General features: G+C 41.3%; 1 protein-coding gene across 4 annotated transcripts in view; it reads left to right on the plus strand.

Moving 5' to 3' along the window:
- Nucleotides 1-1,044: 1,044 nt before the first annotated feature.
- The window catches only part of usp38 (ubiquitin specific peptidase 38), a 33,737-nt gene continuing 20,695 nt past the window's right edge, over nucleotides 1,045-14,086 (plus strand). For 3 of the 4 annotated variants that reach the window (XR_012098630.1, XM_073042770.1, XM_073042772.1), the window contains exons 1-5: nucleotides 1,045-1,172; nucleotides 2,197-2,306; nucleotides 6,330-7,055; nucleotides 7,663-7,798; nucleotides 13,531-13,660. Coding sequence is in view for 3 of the 4 variants with exons in the window: in XM_073042770.1 (XP_072898871.1) it covers nucleotides 6,371-7,055; nucleotides 7,663-7,798; nucleotides 13,531-13,660 (951 nt within the window). In the remaining variant the exon portion in view is untranslated. The remainder of the gene's footprint in view (nucleotides 1,173-2,196; nucleotides 2,307-6,329; nucleotides 7,056-7,662; nucleotides 7,799-13,530; nucleotides 13,661-14,086) is intronic. The other variant, XM_073042771.1, reaches the window with a different exon arrangement.

Below are 14,086 nucleotides of genomic sequence, written 5' to 3' on the forward strand. Positions count from 1 at the left end.
ACCTGAGTCCAGTGCCTCACCGTAACAATGTTCAACATAGAATTCACCAATAAACTCAATACTGTAGTTCAAACCCAGAGTTTAACACACTCTTGTCCTACGAGATGGACAGTACCCCCAAGTACTATTGATCCTGTGTACCATTTCAAGTTAAATCACAACACAGTAATAGAGGAGTTCAGGATTAGTAATAGGATAACTATTTTAATATTAAGGGCAATACATACAAAGGGTGGTCTTCTAAATAGACCTGTGGGTACAAGAATACTATAGAGTCCCCACAATGCTTTTAAATTGCTGAGATGTAAAAACTACAGGTTTTGCAGAGGTATGCGTGAGTAGACCAAATGAGTATCCCATCTGAACTTAATTTTATAAGATTGTCTGCTTTGACCCATCATTGTTCAAGTTCAAATTCATTACTACAGGCATACAGGCCCAGGGTATACATAAAGCCCCACAAACAAAAATAGCTTTTTTTTGCCACAGCAGCTCGATGCATTAAAATATAACAAACATACATTACATAAACAAGTTAACGTTTATTAAACTTGGTGACGTTTTATATTTTGCCACGCAATCAATAATTCGAATTATAAAATGTACCGTGTCTATTGAAGGCACTGTACACGAATGCACTGGTTTTAACAGTGTCACTGTATGGGTAATATCATGCCTATAACTCGATTTATTTCAAAGCATTAAAATGAGACTGTGGTACTACTAACTGCAAGTAAATCATACCGGGTAGCTATATAGAAGACTCAATCTGTCGGAGCTGTTTAACTATACAGTCCACTTTGCTAATTACCCTATCTCGGTGAAATTACATTGTCATCATTTGGGTAATTCCGTCTGAGGTATCCTCGTATTTGCCTGGCTACGAGGAAACGCTTACAACTCGGCGCCGATAATCCCGTCGGGTACGGCAGCGGCGGAACCCGAACGAGGAATGGAAATCGCAGCGGCCGCCCCTGCCCGCTGACAAGCACGGCGGTCCGCCGACCGGCGACGACGAAGCGCTGCGGGGTCTTGTGTGCCCGAGTCGCGCTGACGTCTGGCTGCCCGGCGGTGGAGCCGCCGTTGTGAGGCGAGGCTGCCGGGGACCGAGCCGCTCCGAGGGTCCGGCTGCAGTCTGACCGGACGGACCGCCACTGCCATGGTTTCCGTCGGTAAGCTCGGGTACACTTCTCTTCGGGGCGTCGAGACGCCGCACACATTTTCGCCGCTAACTCGAGGCGCGATTGTTTTGGCCTAAAGCGCCTGCACATGATTTGCAACATCATCGTTTATTTACTTTCTGTCATTGTTGGTTTTTATTTAAGTATGAACACTTATGCCCTCCGGCTTCTCCTTTTACAATTCTCTACCGAATTTTTTTTTGCTTGTGTATTTTAAATATCTAGTGTGCTGTGTCATGTGCGGATAAAATTGCAGTGTTATGGTGATGAAATGCGAAGTCAGTTCGGATGACTGGAATACGAACTACCTTTCGTTTTCTTCTAGCCGTTTAGTTTGTAGTAACTTACTGGAATGTTATTCTAATTTGTTCGATTCAAGGAAGGACACTTTGCAGTTTGAAGGAAACAGTAAAACTGCTGACTAAACATTTTGCAATTGTGTGCTACGAGAAACTTCGTGTGCTTCTGCACACATGACTTTTGTTTAACTTGTTGGTGTTTTGGACAAAAGTGTCAGTTCAGGTCATCTAGAATAAACATTGCCAATCGTGTTTTCTTTTATTAACTAGGATTTCAGTTTTTGGCAGTTAAATCCTTCGGTTTTAATTCTTATCTATTTTAAATGTGATTTGTTCTGATTAGCTAATACTTTACTGGTGAGATTTGAATTTTCATTCTCTGAAAACGAGTATTTTTTCAGAAAATGTTTCTAAGTATTTTCCATGATGTTTGTGTGGTCAGTGATTAATTGCAAATCCTTTGGTAGCCATAAAGGGAAGCATAAATTGTATCCTTTCATTACTGTATATCTTAAAGATGAAAATTTACAGTTCTGTAAGCCTCAATATTTCAACTGAACTTTCATAAGAGGTCGGATGAAGTATTGGTCAGTAATTTAGTGAGGAGCAGGGGAAATTACCTTTAGGTTGGCATAAATTCTCCATGTGCTCTTTGCAGTACTGATGGGATTTTTTTTATTGTCTCTGTATCACCCTCCTTTTCTCATTCCCTTCAGCAGCCACCACCTTGGGAGTAATCAATAGACCTCGGACCTAACAGTGTGGTTATGGAAAAAGAAATCAATGTAGTGCCACATTACATTACTTCTTGGAGTCTTCTTCACAGGTAATATCATGATTCATCAATTCATAATTGATATGTTCTATGACTTTCCAGCTCAGTAGATTTAAGTCCTTTCATGAGGGGTAGTGTTCTGTCGATAACTATACACCTATGTGCTGCCTATTAAGGTTATACACTTTCAAGAATATTCTGACATTCCTGTCCGATGCAATACAATGATGCTATCCAAAATTAACACTAATGACATGAAACATTACATGGAGATTCACAGACACGTCATCAAATTAAACTTGAATTAGGATCACATAAGGAAAATGTTTTGAAAGCAGAAGTAGTTTCTGGATAAAAGTGAGGGAGGGGGTGAAAGGTGAAAGAGGAATGTAAAATTGAGGTTACAATCAGTTCAGCTGTTATTACATGACAAGGGAGACTCAAGGGGCAAATTGGCCTCACCCTCTTCTTAATTTATCAGAATCAGGTCTATTATCACCGCATGTAGCGTGAAATTTGTTAACTTAGCAGTAGCAGTTCAATGCTATACATATTATAGAAGAGAAAAATAAATAAAATAATAAGTAAATCAATTACAATATACATATATTGAATAGATTTTAAAAAGTGCAAAAAACAGAAATATTGTATATTTTTAAAAAGTGAGGTGGTGTGCAAGGGTTCAATGTCCATTTAGAGATTGGATGGCAGGGGGGAAGAAGCTGTTCCTGAATTGCTGAGTGTGTGCCTTCAGGCTTCTGTACCTCCTATCTGATGGTAACAGTGAGAAAAGTGCATGCCCTTGGTGCTGGAGGTCCTTAATAATGGATGCTGCCTTTCTGAGACACCACTCCTCGAAGATGTCCTGGGTGCTTTGCAGGCTAGTACCCAAGATGGAGCTGACTAGATTTACAACCCTCTACAGCTTCTTTCAGTCCTGTGCAGTAGCCCCTCCATACCAGACAGTGATGCAGCCTGTCCGAATGCTCTCCACAGTACATCTATAGAAGTTTTTGAGTGTATTTGTTGATATGCCAAATCACTTCAAACTCCTAATAATGCCTTCTTTATAACTACGTCAATATGTTGGGACCAAGTTAGATCTCCAGAGAACTTGAAACTGCTCACTCTCTCCACTTCTGATCCCTCTATGAGGATTGGTATGTGTTCTTTCATCTTACCCTTCCTGAAGTCCACAATCAGCTCTTTCATCTTACTGATGTTCAGTGCCAGGTTGTTGCTGTGGCACCACTCCACTAGTTGTCATACCTCACTCCTGTACACTGTCTCGTCACCACCTGAGATTCTAACAACAATGTTTGTATCATCAGTAAATTTATAGATGGTATTTGAGCTATGCCTAGCCATACAGTTAAGTATATAGAGAGAGTAGAGCAGTGGGCTAAGCACACATCCCTGAGGTGCACCAGTGTTGATCATCAGTGAAGAGGATATGTTATCACCAATCCACACAGACTGTGATCTTCTGGTTAGGAAGGCAAGGATCCAATTACAGAGGGAGGTACAGAGGCCCAGGTTCTGCAACTCCTCAATCAGGATTGTGGGAATGATGGTATTAAATGCTGAGCTATAGTCGATAAACAGCATCCTGACTTAGGTTTTTGTGTTGTTTAGGTGGTCTAAAGCCATGTGGAGAGCCATTGAGATTGTGCCTGCCGTTGACCTATTGTAACGATAGGCAAATTGCAATGGGTCCAGGTCCTTGCTGAGGCAGGAGTTCAGTCATGACCAACCTCTCAAAGCATTTCATCACTGTCGATGTGAATGCTCCCGGGTGATATTCATTAAGGCAGCTCACATTGTTCTTCTTAGGCACTGGTATAATTTTTGCCTTTTTGAAGCAAGTGGGAACTTCCACCCATAGCAGTGAAAGGTTGAAAGTGTCTTTGAATACTCCCACTAGTTGGTTGGCACAGGTTATCAGAGCCTTACCAGATACTCCATCAGGACCTTCCACCTTGCGAGGGTTCACCCTCTTTAAAGACAGCCTAACATCAGCCTCTGAGACAGATCACAGGGTCATCAGATGCAGCAGAGATCTTCATAGCTGACATTGTGTTCTCCCTTTCAGAGTGAGCATAGAAGGTATTGAGTTCATCTGGTAGTGAAGCATTGCTGCCATTCATGCTATTGGGTTTCGCTTTGTAGGAAGTAATGTCTTATAAACCCTACCAGAGTTGCCGTGTATCCAATGTCGCCTCCAACCTCATTCAAAATTGTCTCTTCGCCCTTGAAATAGCCCTCCACAAATCAGGCCTGGATTGCCAGACTTGAATGCCACAGATCTAGCCTTCAGTAGATGATGTACCATCCACGGCTTTGGTTTGGGAATGTACAGTAAGTCTTTGTGGGCGCACACTTATCTACACAGGTTTTAATGAAGTCAGTAACAACTCCAGCATACTCATTCAGGTTCGAAGATGAATCCCTGAATACAGCCCAGTCCACTGATTCAAAGCAGTCCTGTAGGCGCTCCTGTGCTCCCCTTGTCCATACCTTTGTTTTCTTTGCTACCGATGCTACAGTCTTCAGTCTCTGCCTATATTCAGGGAATAGAAGTGCAGCTAAGTGATCAGACTTCCGGAAGTGAGGGCGTGGAATTCCCTTGCAGGCATTCTTGATGGTGGTGTAGCAATGGTCCAGTGTGTTGTTCCCTCTGGTTTTGCAAGTGATCTGTTGATGCTAATTGCTTAGTGATTTTTTTTCCAGACTGACCTGATTAAAATCTCCCAAAACGATGGTAAAGGCATTAGGCTGTGTTGTTTCGTGCATGTTGATCCCATTGCTCAGATCATCTAAAGCCTGCTTGACATTGACCTGAGGTGAAATGCATACTGCCACCAAAATGACCCCCAGAGAACTCCTGTGGTAGGTAAAAAGAACGACACTTAACTGCTACTCCAGGTCTGGTGAGCAGAATTGGGACAGCACTAATATATTTGTGCACCAAGAAGAGTTGATCATGAGGCATACCCCTCCACCTCTGCTTTTGAAAGACTTTGTAGGTCTATCTTGATGGTGTATAGTAAACCCATTGATCTGAATTGCTGCAGCTGGTATGGAAGGAGTTAACCAGGATTCCGTGGAAGAAAAGGACACACATTGTCCTAATGTCCCTCTGATTCAGCACCCTAGTCCTGAGATCATCGATTTTATTCACCAGAGACTGCACATTTGCCAGCAAGATGATCGGTATAGTTTAAAACCCCATTTCCCTGCTCTGCACCCGCACTTCCTGAAAGGTATCCTATGTGGGCGTTTCCAACCACAATCAGTGTCGTTTCCATCAGTTTTTAGCAGCGATAGTTCATTTAAAAGCATTAAGACATCTTTGTTGGCTGTACTGACCTTGGAAACAGTTGTGCTTTTTAGCTGTATCAGACTGAAATGGGAGTATTTAATCATATCCATAGAGAGTACTGCTGCTACTCAAGTCATGCCTAGGCGCCCTGGAAGTTATGTTTGTTATGAGAATATTAAGAGCAGAAATATTAGCTTGGTCGAAAATGTAGGTTTCAGGGAACTTGAATTCTGAGGTGGAAAATTGGGAACTTCAGAGCTTGGGCCAGTGGTGACAGAAAGTTAGTCAAAGATTGTGGATTAGATCAATAACTGGAAGATTGTGGAGATCTTCAAGGTTTATAGTGCTAGAAGAAATTTAAATGACAAATGAAATTCAATGACAAAAAAATTTGATAATCTTGGGGCCTGCACTTAGAAAACCTTTTTGGATTCCTTGGGGGTGGAATAAATCAGGACAAATTTTAAAATATTTTTTGTAATGTTTTCTCACTTCATGATATAACTTGGTATTTTCTTTGGGTTTCTTGAGCTTAATCTAAATCAGTTTATTCAAGGAACTTGTGGTGCTACATACATTTCATAGAGTAAAGGATGAGGATGCTTCCCTTTTTGCAGTTTAATTGTGATTGCCTATTTCACAAGGTCTTGTAACTTTTCAGAAAGTCAGTTGGATGGGATTTGAAGAGTGGAATTAACTATCTACTTTGAATTTTTTTTAATTAAACCTTTTATCTTGTTTCCCTCTTCTAGGTTCTAATTACCTCCGTTGTAACATTGAGGTGTTGTAATCTATGATGGATAAGATATTGGAAGCACTCATTACCTCTTCACACCCTCTATCTGTGAAGAGGGGGATTGTGAAGAAAGTGGTAGATGCTGCTGAAAACTCCGTTGACCAGGAGCAATGCAAGGCAATGTTTCATCTAACCACACGGTTAATTTTAATTGGGGAGGACAATTTCCAGAAACAAGTGGGTCATCAGGTACTTGATGCCTATGCCAGATACCATCGTTGTGAATTTGAAGAATTCTTTAACAAGGGCTTTATCCTAAACCTTCTGCAACAAGGTTATGGATCATTAGATAAGAAAGATATTGGCATCATTGACTATATCCACATGGGATTAAAACTTATAATGAGTTGTCCTTCTGTGCTTGAAATCTTCAGCTTCATGCACAATGAAGTTTTGCGATTAGTTTGTGAGAGGCCAGAGCCTTTGCTGTGTGCTAAGTTGAGTGAGTTGTTGTCTGACTTTGTGCACTGCATGCCAAAGGGTAAATCAGCAGTACTGTTCTGCCAACAATTAGTAAGGACGATTAGTCAGTTCCAGTGCAATGCTACGCAAGAGGAAGAGCTTCGTGGATTTATTTCTCAGGTGAACAAAATAAGCAATTTGCTCCAAAGCATTTGGAAAGCTGAGCCTACTGCACTTCTGCCTTCTCTACAAGAGGTGTTCGTAATAATCTCTGCTACAGGTAATGAATACCTCAAAGGATGACTTTTATTGGTTTTGTAAATTTAATCAGGCATTCTCTTTTAATGTTTTTGAATGGGGAGCCTCCAATACTCCAATACCCTTATTCTCATTCCTCTTCAAAGATACTCTTTCATTGACTATTGTGATTTGGGACAAGGAAAACAAACAGCGAACTTTTATCTCTTTCTACCCTGTGTGTGTGTTTGGTGTCTGAAGTGAAAGAGTCAAAATTCTGCCTAAAGCTCCCTCGCATTGCACAGAGCCCTGGAGGGCCTAGATAAATCAAATCATCCAATTGTAAATTGACATGGAAACACGTTGTTTCTCCTTTGTGAGTAAGGGGGTGGTGTTTTCCCCATAATTGATAAATAGAAAGATAAATTGTTAAATTATTCAGTCCGACTTCCATTCTTTTCTTGTATATCGTATCAATTATTGAATGCTTACTCTGCTTTTGTGAATTGTGTTCATATTGATGTACAATGAATTATTTTTCTAGTATATTGGCAATCACTATTCAACCGTATCGATTATTGAATGCTAAGTGGTTGCTGTTTACTGAATCAAAACGAGAAAAAAAAAGCTCCCATCTGCTTGCTTTACAGATTCCATATTTGAACCGTCTATTGCTCTGGCAAGTCTTGTTCAGCACATCCCATTACAAATGATAACAGTTCTCATTAGGAGCCTAATCACAGATCAAAATGTTAAAGATGTCAGCATGACTTGTGCTCTGTGCAGGTAAAGAAAGAACTCACATTTCTGTCAAGTCCTCGAATCACTCCAAAGTAATTTTCAGCAAACAGATTCATTATTGAATTGTGTTCAGTGCTATTATGTAGACAGATGTGGCTCTCCTTCAGCAAATACTGTTCAAAGGTCTTAACATCAACATGATAATTAAAACTTGAGGGCTGGAGTGTTCAAGAAGAAAATTGAAAGAACGATCTGTAAATGCAAGTGAATTGAAGGAGGCAGAAAGTGGGTGAACAAAGCCCAATCTAAGATCCACAGCTAAAATTAAAATCCAGCAGTTTAGGTTTGTAAGTGGAAGACACATTTTCAGTTTGGTGGTATTGTAAAATGGTCTTCCCTTTGCAGCTGGATGCTAGGTGATTTAAATGCTTAAAATTGAGATGGATGAGGCATTCAAGGTAGCAGAAGGCAGGCGGAGCACCACCAAACATGGTGAGTTCTTCTTCCTTGTGCAGGGGTTTCTCTTACTTTTTAAATCAAACGAGAGAGATAAAGTTGGCAGTTGTTGGAGTGGGAGCTAGAGTCAGCATGGGAGCTTAGAGACTTCAACGAGAAGAGTCTGTAGCCAATGAAACGGGTAAGAAGGGTAGGTTTTTCCTTTTGTTATTGCTAATTTGGTCTTGGTTGCCCATAGTACAGTGCAGGCAGATATGGCAGTGGAATGCTCCTCCTTTAAGATGTGGAAATTCATGGAATTTGATGGTCTCCCTGATGACTACACCTGCAGGAAGTGCAGGCAACTCCAGCTTCTGAAAGACCATATTAAGGAGCTGGAGCTGGTTGAACTAAGGATCATTCGGGAGGCAGAGCAATTGATAGATAACACTTTTGAGCAAGTAGTTACACCCAGAGTACAGAATTCAGGAAGTAGATGGGTGAACACCGAGAGAGGTAAAGGCAGAAAGAAGTCAATGCAGGGTCCCCCTGTGGCCATTCCTCTCAGCAACAGATATACCCCTTTGGATACTGATGAGAGGGATGGCCTATCTGGGCAAGACAGCAACAGCCAGACTAATAGCACTGCCGTCAGCTCTCAGCCTTAGAAGAGTAGGGTGAAGTCTGGTGGAACAATAGTCATAGGGGACTCGATAGTTAGGAGGACAGACAGGAGATTCTGTGGCAACAAAAGAGACACTAGGATAGTGTGTTGCCTCCTGGGTGCTGGATCCAGGGTCTTTGAGCAGTTGCAGAATATTCTTGAAGGCAAGGGTGAGCAGCCAAAAGTCGTGGTACATGTTGGTACCAATATTGTAGGCAGGTGAGGGGGTAGAGGTCCTGCGCAGTAAGTTTAGGAAATTAGGAAGAAGACTCAGGAGCAGGACCTCCAAAGTGGTAATCTCCAGAATACTCCCAGTATCACAACCTAATGAAGGTCAGAACAGAAAGATAGTGCAGACAAATGAGTGGCTGAGGAGATGGTGCAAGGGACTGGGTTTCAGGTTCTTGCATCATTGGAACCTTTTCTGGGGAAGGGGTGACCTGTACAAGTGGGGCGGGTTGCACCAGCAACTGGAGGGGAACCAATATCCTGGGAGGGAGGTTTGCTAATGCTATTGGGGAGGGGTTAAACTAGATCTGCAGGGGCTGGGAACCAAAGTGAAGAGGCAGAGGATGGGGCAGTTGGTGCTCAAGTAGAAACAGCTTGTAGGCAGTTTGTGAGGAAGGGTAGGCAGATGATAGAGCAAAGATGCACTTAGCCAAATGGTTTGAGATGTGTCTATTTTAATATGAGGAGTATCGTAAACAAGGCGGATAAACTTAGCATATAGATCAATGCGTGGAACTATGACATTGTGGCCATTACAGACTTGGATGTCTCAGGGGCGGGAATGGCTGTTGAGTGTGCCAGGCTTTAGATGTTTCAGAAGGACAGGGAAGGAGGCAAAAAAGGTGGGGCATGGCATTGCTAATCAGGGATAGTATCACAGCTGCAGTAAAGCAGGAAGTCATGGAGGGATTGTCTACTTAGTCAGTGTGGGTGGAAATCAGAAACAGGAAGGAGCCAATAATTCTACTGGGTGTTTTTTATAGACCCCCCACACCCAAAAGTAGCAGAGACATGGAAGAGCCAACTCCGGACGGGATGTACCCAGGCTGCTATGGAAAGTGAGGGAGGAGATTGCTGAGCTTCTGTCGATGATCTTTGCATCATCAATAGGGACTGGAGAAGTACCAGAGGATTGGATGTTTGCAAATGTTTTTCTGTTGTTCAAGAAAGGGAGTAGAGATAACCCAGGAAATTATAAACCAGTGAGTCTTACTTCAGTGGTGGGCAAGTTGTTAGAGAAGATCCTGAGAGGCTGAATTATGAGCATTTGGAGAGACATAATCTGATTAGGAATAGTCAGCATGGCTTTATCAAGGGCGGTTGTGTTTATGAACCTGACTGAATTCTTTGAGGATAAAACAAAACACATTGATGAAGGTGGACTTGTGGCTGTGGTGTATATGGATTTCAGTGAGGCATTTGATAAGGTTCCCCAGGTAAGGCTCGTTCAGAAAGTAAGGAGCCATGGGATGAAGAAGACCTTGTTTTGTGCATCCAGAATTGACTTGCCCACAGAAGGCAAAGGGTGGTTGTGGATGGTTCATTTTTTGCATGGAGGTCAGTGACCAGGGTTCCCTCTGTTCTGGGAGCCCTCTTTGTGATTTTTATAAATGATCTGAATGAGGAAGTAGTAAGTTTGCTGATGACACAAAAGTTGGATGTGTTCTGGATTGTCTGGGGGGGTTCTAAGAGGTTACAGTGAGACATCGATAGGATGCAGAACTGGGCTGAGATGGCAGATGGAGTTCAACCCAGGAAAGTGTGAAGTGATTCATTTTGGTAGGTGAATTTTGAAGACAGAATATAATATAAATGGTAAGACTTGGCAGTGTGGAGGATCAGAAAGATCTTGGGGTCTGTGTCCATAGGACACTCAAAGCTGCTGCACAGGTTGACAGTGTTGTTAAGAAAGCGTATGGTGTGTTGTCATTCATCATCCATGGGATTGAGTTCAAGAGCCCTGAGGTAATATTACAGCTATATAAGACTTTAGTTAGACCCCACTTGCAGTACTGTGTTCAGTTCTGGTCACCTCGCTACAGAAAGGATGTGGATACAATAGAGAGAGTGCAGAGGAAATTTACAAGGGTGTTGCCTGGATTGGAGAGCATGCCTTATGAGAATAGGTTGAGTGAACTTGGAGCGACAGAGGATGAGAGGTGACCTGATAGAGGTGTATAAGATGATGAGAGGGCATTTATCATGTGGATCATCAGAGACCTATTCCCCATGGTTGAAATGGATAACGTGAGTTTTAAGTTTTTGGAAGTAGGTACAGAATGTCAGAGGTAAGTTTCTCACACAGCAAATGGAGGGTGTGTGGAATGCACTGCCAGTGATGGTGGTAGAGGCAGATGCAGTAGGGTTTTTTTAAGAAACTCCTGGAAAGGTATGTGAAACTTAGAAAAATAGAGGGCTATGCAGTAGTTCTAGGCAATTTCTAGCATAGGTTGCATGTTTGGCACTTCATTGTGGGCTGAAAGGCCTGTAACGTGCTGTAGATTGCTGTGTTCTAATTCCGGTGACTATAGGATAGGCATGAGTAACAGGCTTTGATAAATTGTATAGCTTGTCTCTGGGTTAAGAGTGCCCTACATATAGATATCCCTACACTGAACAAGCTCCCACAACATTATTAAATTCAAAAATCAAACCTATATATGTATGTTTGCCCCAGTAAACCGCTGAAGGTCTTCCCTCTGTCCACCTTTAGTTTTTTTTTATAATATATCAGTCTGTGTGCTTTTAATACCAGTCATGGTTATCACATCAAGTGATTTTTGGGGGGGGGGTTTCTTGTGACTTCTGAGCATCAGTGACATCGGGCTCATTCATTACTGGAGGATGGCCTGTATCTGGATATAGGCTGGCAACAATACAGACAAGTCTGAAGTACACTTCATATTGCAGTAGTTAGGTTTTGGGTTCAGTTTTTCAATAAATGTAAGTTGTAAATGTAACAACATCCACAGACCTCTACAACCAGATTGAGAAACAGAAGCTAACATAAAGAATAAAAGCAGCTGCAGAAAGTATATGCTACTCAAATCTGCTTCATCATTCCTATCCATTAGTTTGATTAGGAATCAAAAGCCCATCAATTTTACACTTAAGTGTATTCAATAACTGCAGTGGTGAAAGCAGAAAGTTACAAAGATTTACATTCCCCTTAGCCAATTCTTATCCTGTGACTGTCCCTCTCCTGAGGAAATAGCCTCTCAGTATTATCCTGTCATTCTCTCTCAAATCTTGTCTCAGTGAGAGAGCAGCTCTCCTCCTTCGAAAAGTAAATACAGACCAATCTTGCTCAAGCTTTCTTCCTAGGGAATGACTGATCTAGCCCCAATGTAATTGTTTCTTTCTTTTCATCTTTCTACAAGAATTCCTTTTTGAATTTGAGTAAACTGATTCATTTATTAATGTTGTTGAAACTGGATTTATTCAGGATTTTTTCATGAAACTCCATTTGCTCCACCTGTGAATAACCTGATTTAAAATAAGTTTAAAACCTCAACTGAGTAACTTAATAGTTTCATTAATGTGTGCTATTTGGCTTCCAACTAAACCTAATCTTTTTATTATTTTTCTTTTATTAAAGAAATAATTTACACCAGCACACACAAAATGCTTGAGGAACTCAGCAGGTCAGGCAGCATCTATGAAAATTAATAAACAGCCAATCCTTCATCAGGACTGGAAATGAAGGGGGAAGGCGCCAGGATAAGATGGTGGTGGGGGAGTGGAAAGAAGACAAACTAGAAGGTGTTAAGTGAAGCCAGTTGGATGGGGAGGTGATGAAGCTGGGAGGAGATGAAAAAGGCTGGAGAAGAAGGAATTTGATAGGAGATGGAGTGGACCCTGGGAGAAAGAGAAGGATGGGCACTACAGGTGGTGATAGGTAGGTGAGGAGGAGAGGTAAGAGGGCAGAGGGACGAATAGAAGAGAGAAGAGAATGGGGCAAAAAGAAATTACTGGAAGTAGATAAAACTAATGTTCATGCCATCAGGTTTGAGGCCACCAGTGTCTTTTATCTGCTGGATATTTTACTGGAAAAAGTTGTACTTGGCCAAGACTGGGTGTCAGATCAGCCCCCTAATATTTCTATGGGAATGGAGATCCAGAGTGGAGGAAGAGGGGAAGAGCTGAGATTCCTGGTTTAAGTATTGTATTTGACCCCTTTCTTACACCCATTTTGCAGAACAATGTGATTGCTTATGTAGGAATTTGAAATACTATTCAGTGAGGTGGTCTTCTCTGAAGCTATGATGAACATTGAATAGAAAATGACAATGGGTGGGGAAATTGATGAAAAGACTGAAGATGAAGAAGTAAGTTGCAACTGAAGGTAAATCATGCCGAGTGTTTGAAGCAGCTTCTTGACATCATACATGTGCAGGTTGTGCAGATGTCAATTTAAATGAATGAAAACTTTCTGTAAGGAAAATTTGACCTTCTAGATCATAGAAAGTGAATGGCATGGCAGGGAATATTTGTTCTAAGGGAGGGAAAGGAATATCAAAAACTAATTTGAACCCATATTGTGACAATGAAATAGTACAATTGAGTTTGCATATATTTATATGCTGTACTTTCAGAATTCTTGAGAATTTAAATATGGAAACTGTAGAGCACTTAAATGTTTCTAATTATATATTTTTGTTTTCTGAAGGATGATTGATTGGCTCTCTTGGCCATTAGCTCAGCATGTTGAAACATGGGTGATTGCACTACTTAAGGGATTAGCCTCTGTCCAGAAGTTCACCATCCTTATAGATGTCACATTACGTAAAATTGAACGGGTAAGTAGGAGAAATATTGCTTCAATTAAAAGAGAACAAAATGGCGAAATTTACTGTTGATGTGACTATAAGTGTTGGTATGATGGGAAGCATGTTTTACATCTCATCTGAAGAAACAGGAGATCTACAGAACAATAATTTATAATAAATTTCTCGTGTGCATCTCTCTCTTCCACCCCTATATATACATATGTGAGAGACAGACAGACACACACACGCACACACACATATCACTGATGACAAAACTGCAGGATTTTTTTTTTAAATCTTGTCTGTCTGAATGGCTGATTATCTCTCCCAATACCATATTTCTCCTCTCTTCCTGCACCTCCCACATGCCATTTTCATCAAGAGATTTGAAGAGTCATAGAGTTGTGTAACACAGAAGTGGGTCCTTCAACCGAACTTGTCTGTGCCAACCATGAT

The sequence above is a fragment of the Hemitrygon akajei genome, chromosome 4, assembly GCF_048418815.1.
Source record: "Hemitrygon akajei chromosome 4, sHemAka1.3, whole genome shotgun sequence".
In the NCBI taxonomy this organism is placed as follows: domain Eukaryota; kingdom Metazoa; phylum Chordata; class Chondrichthyes; order Myliobatiformes; family Dasyatidae; genus Hemitrygon; species Hemitrygon akajei.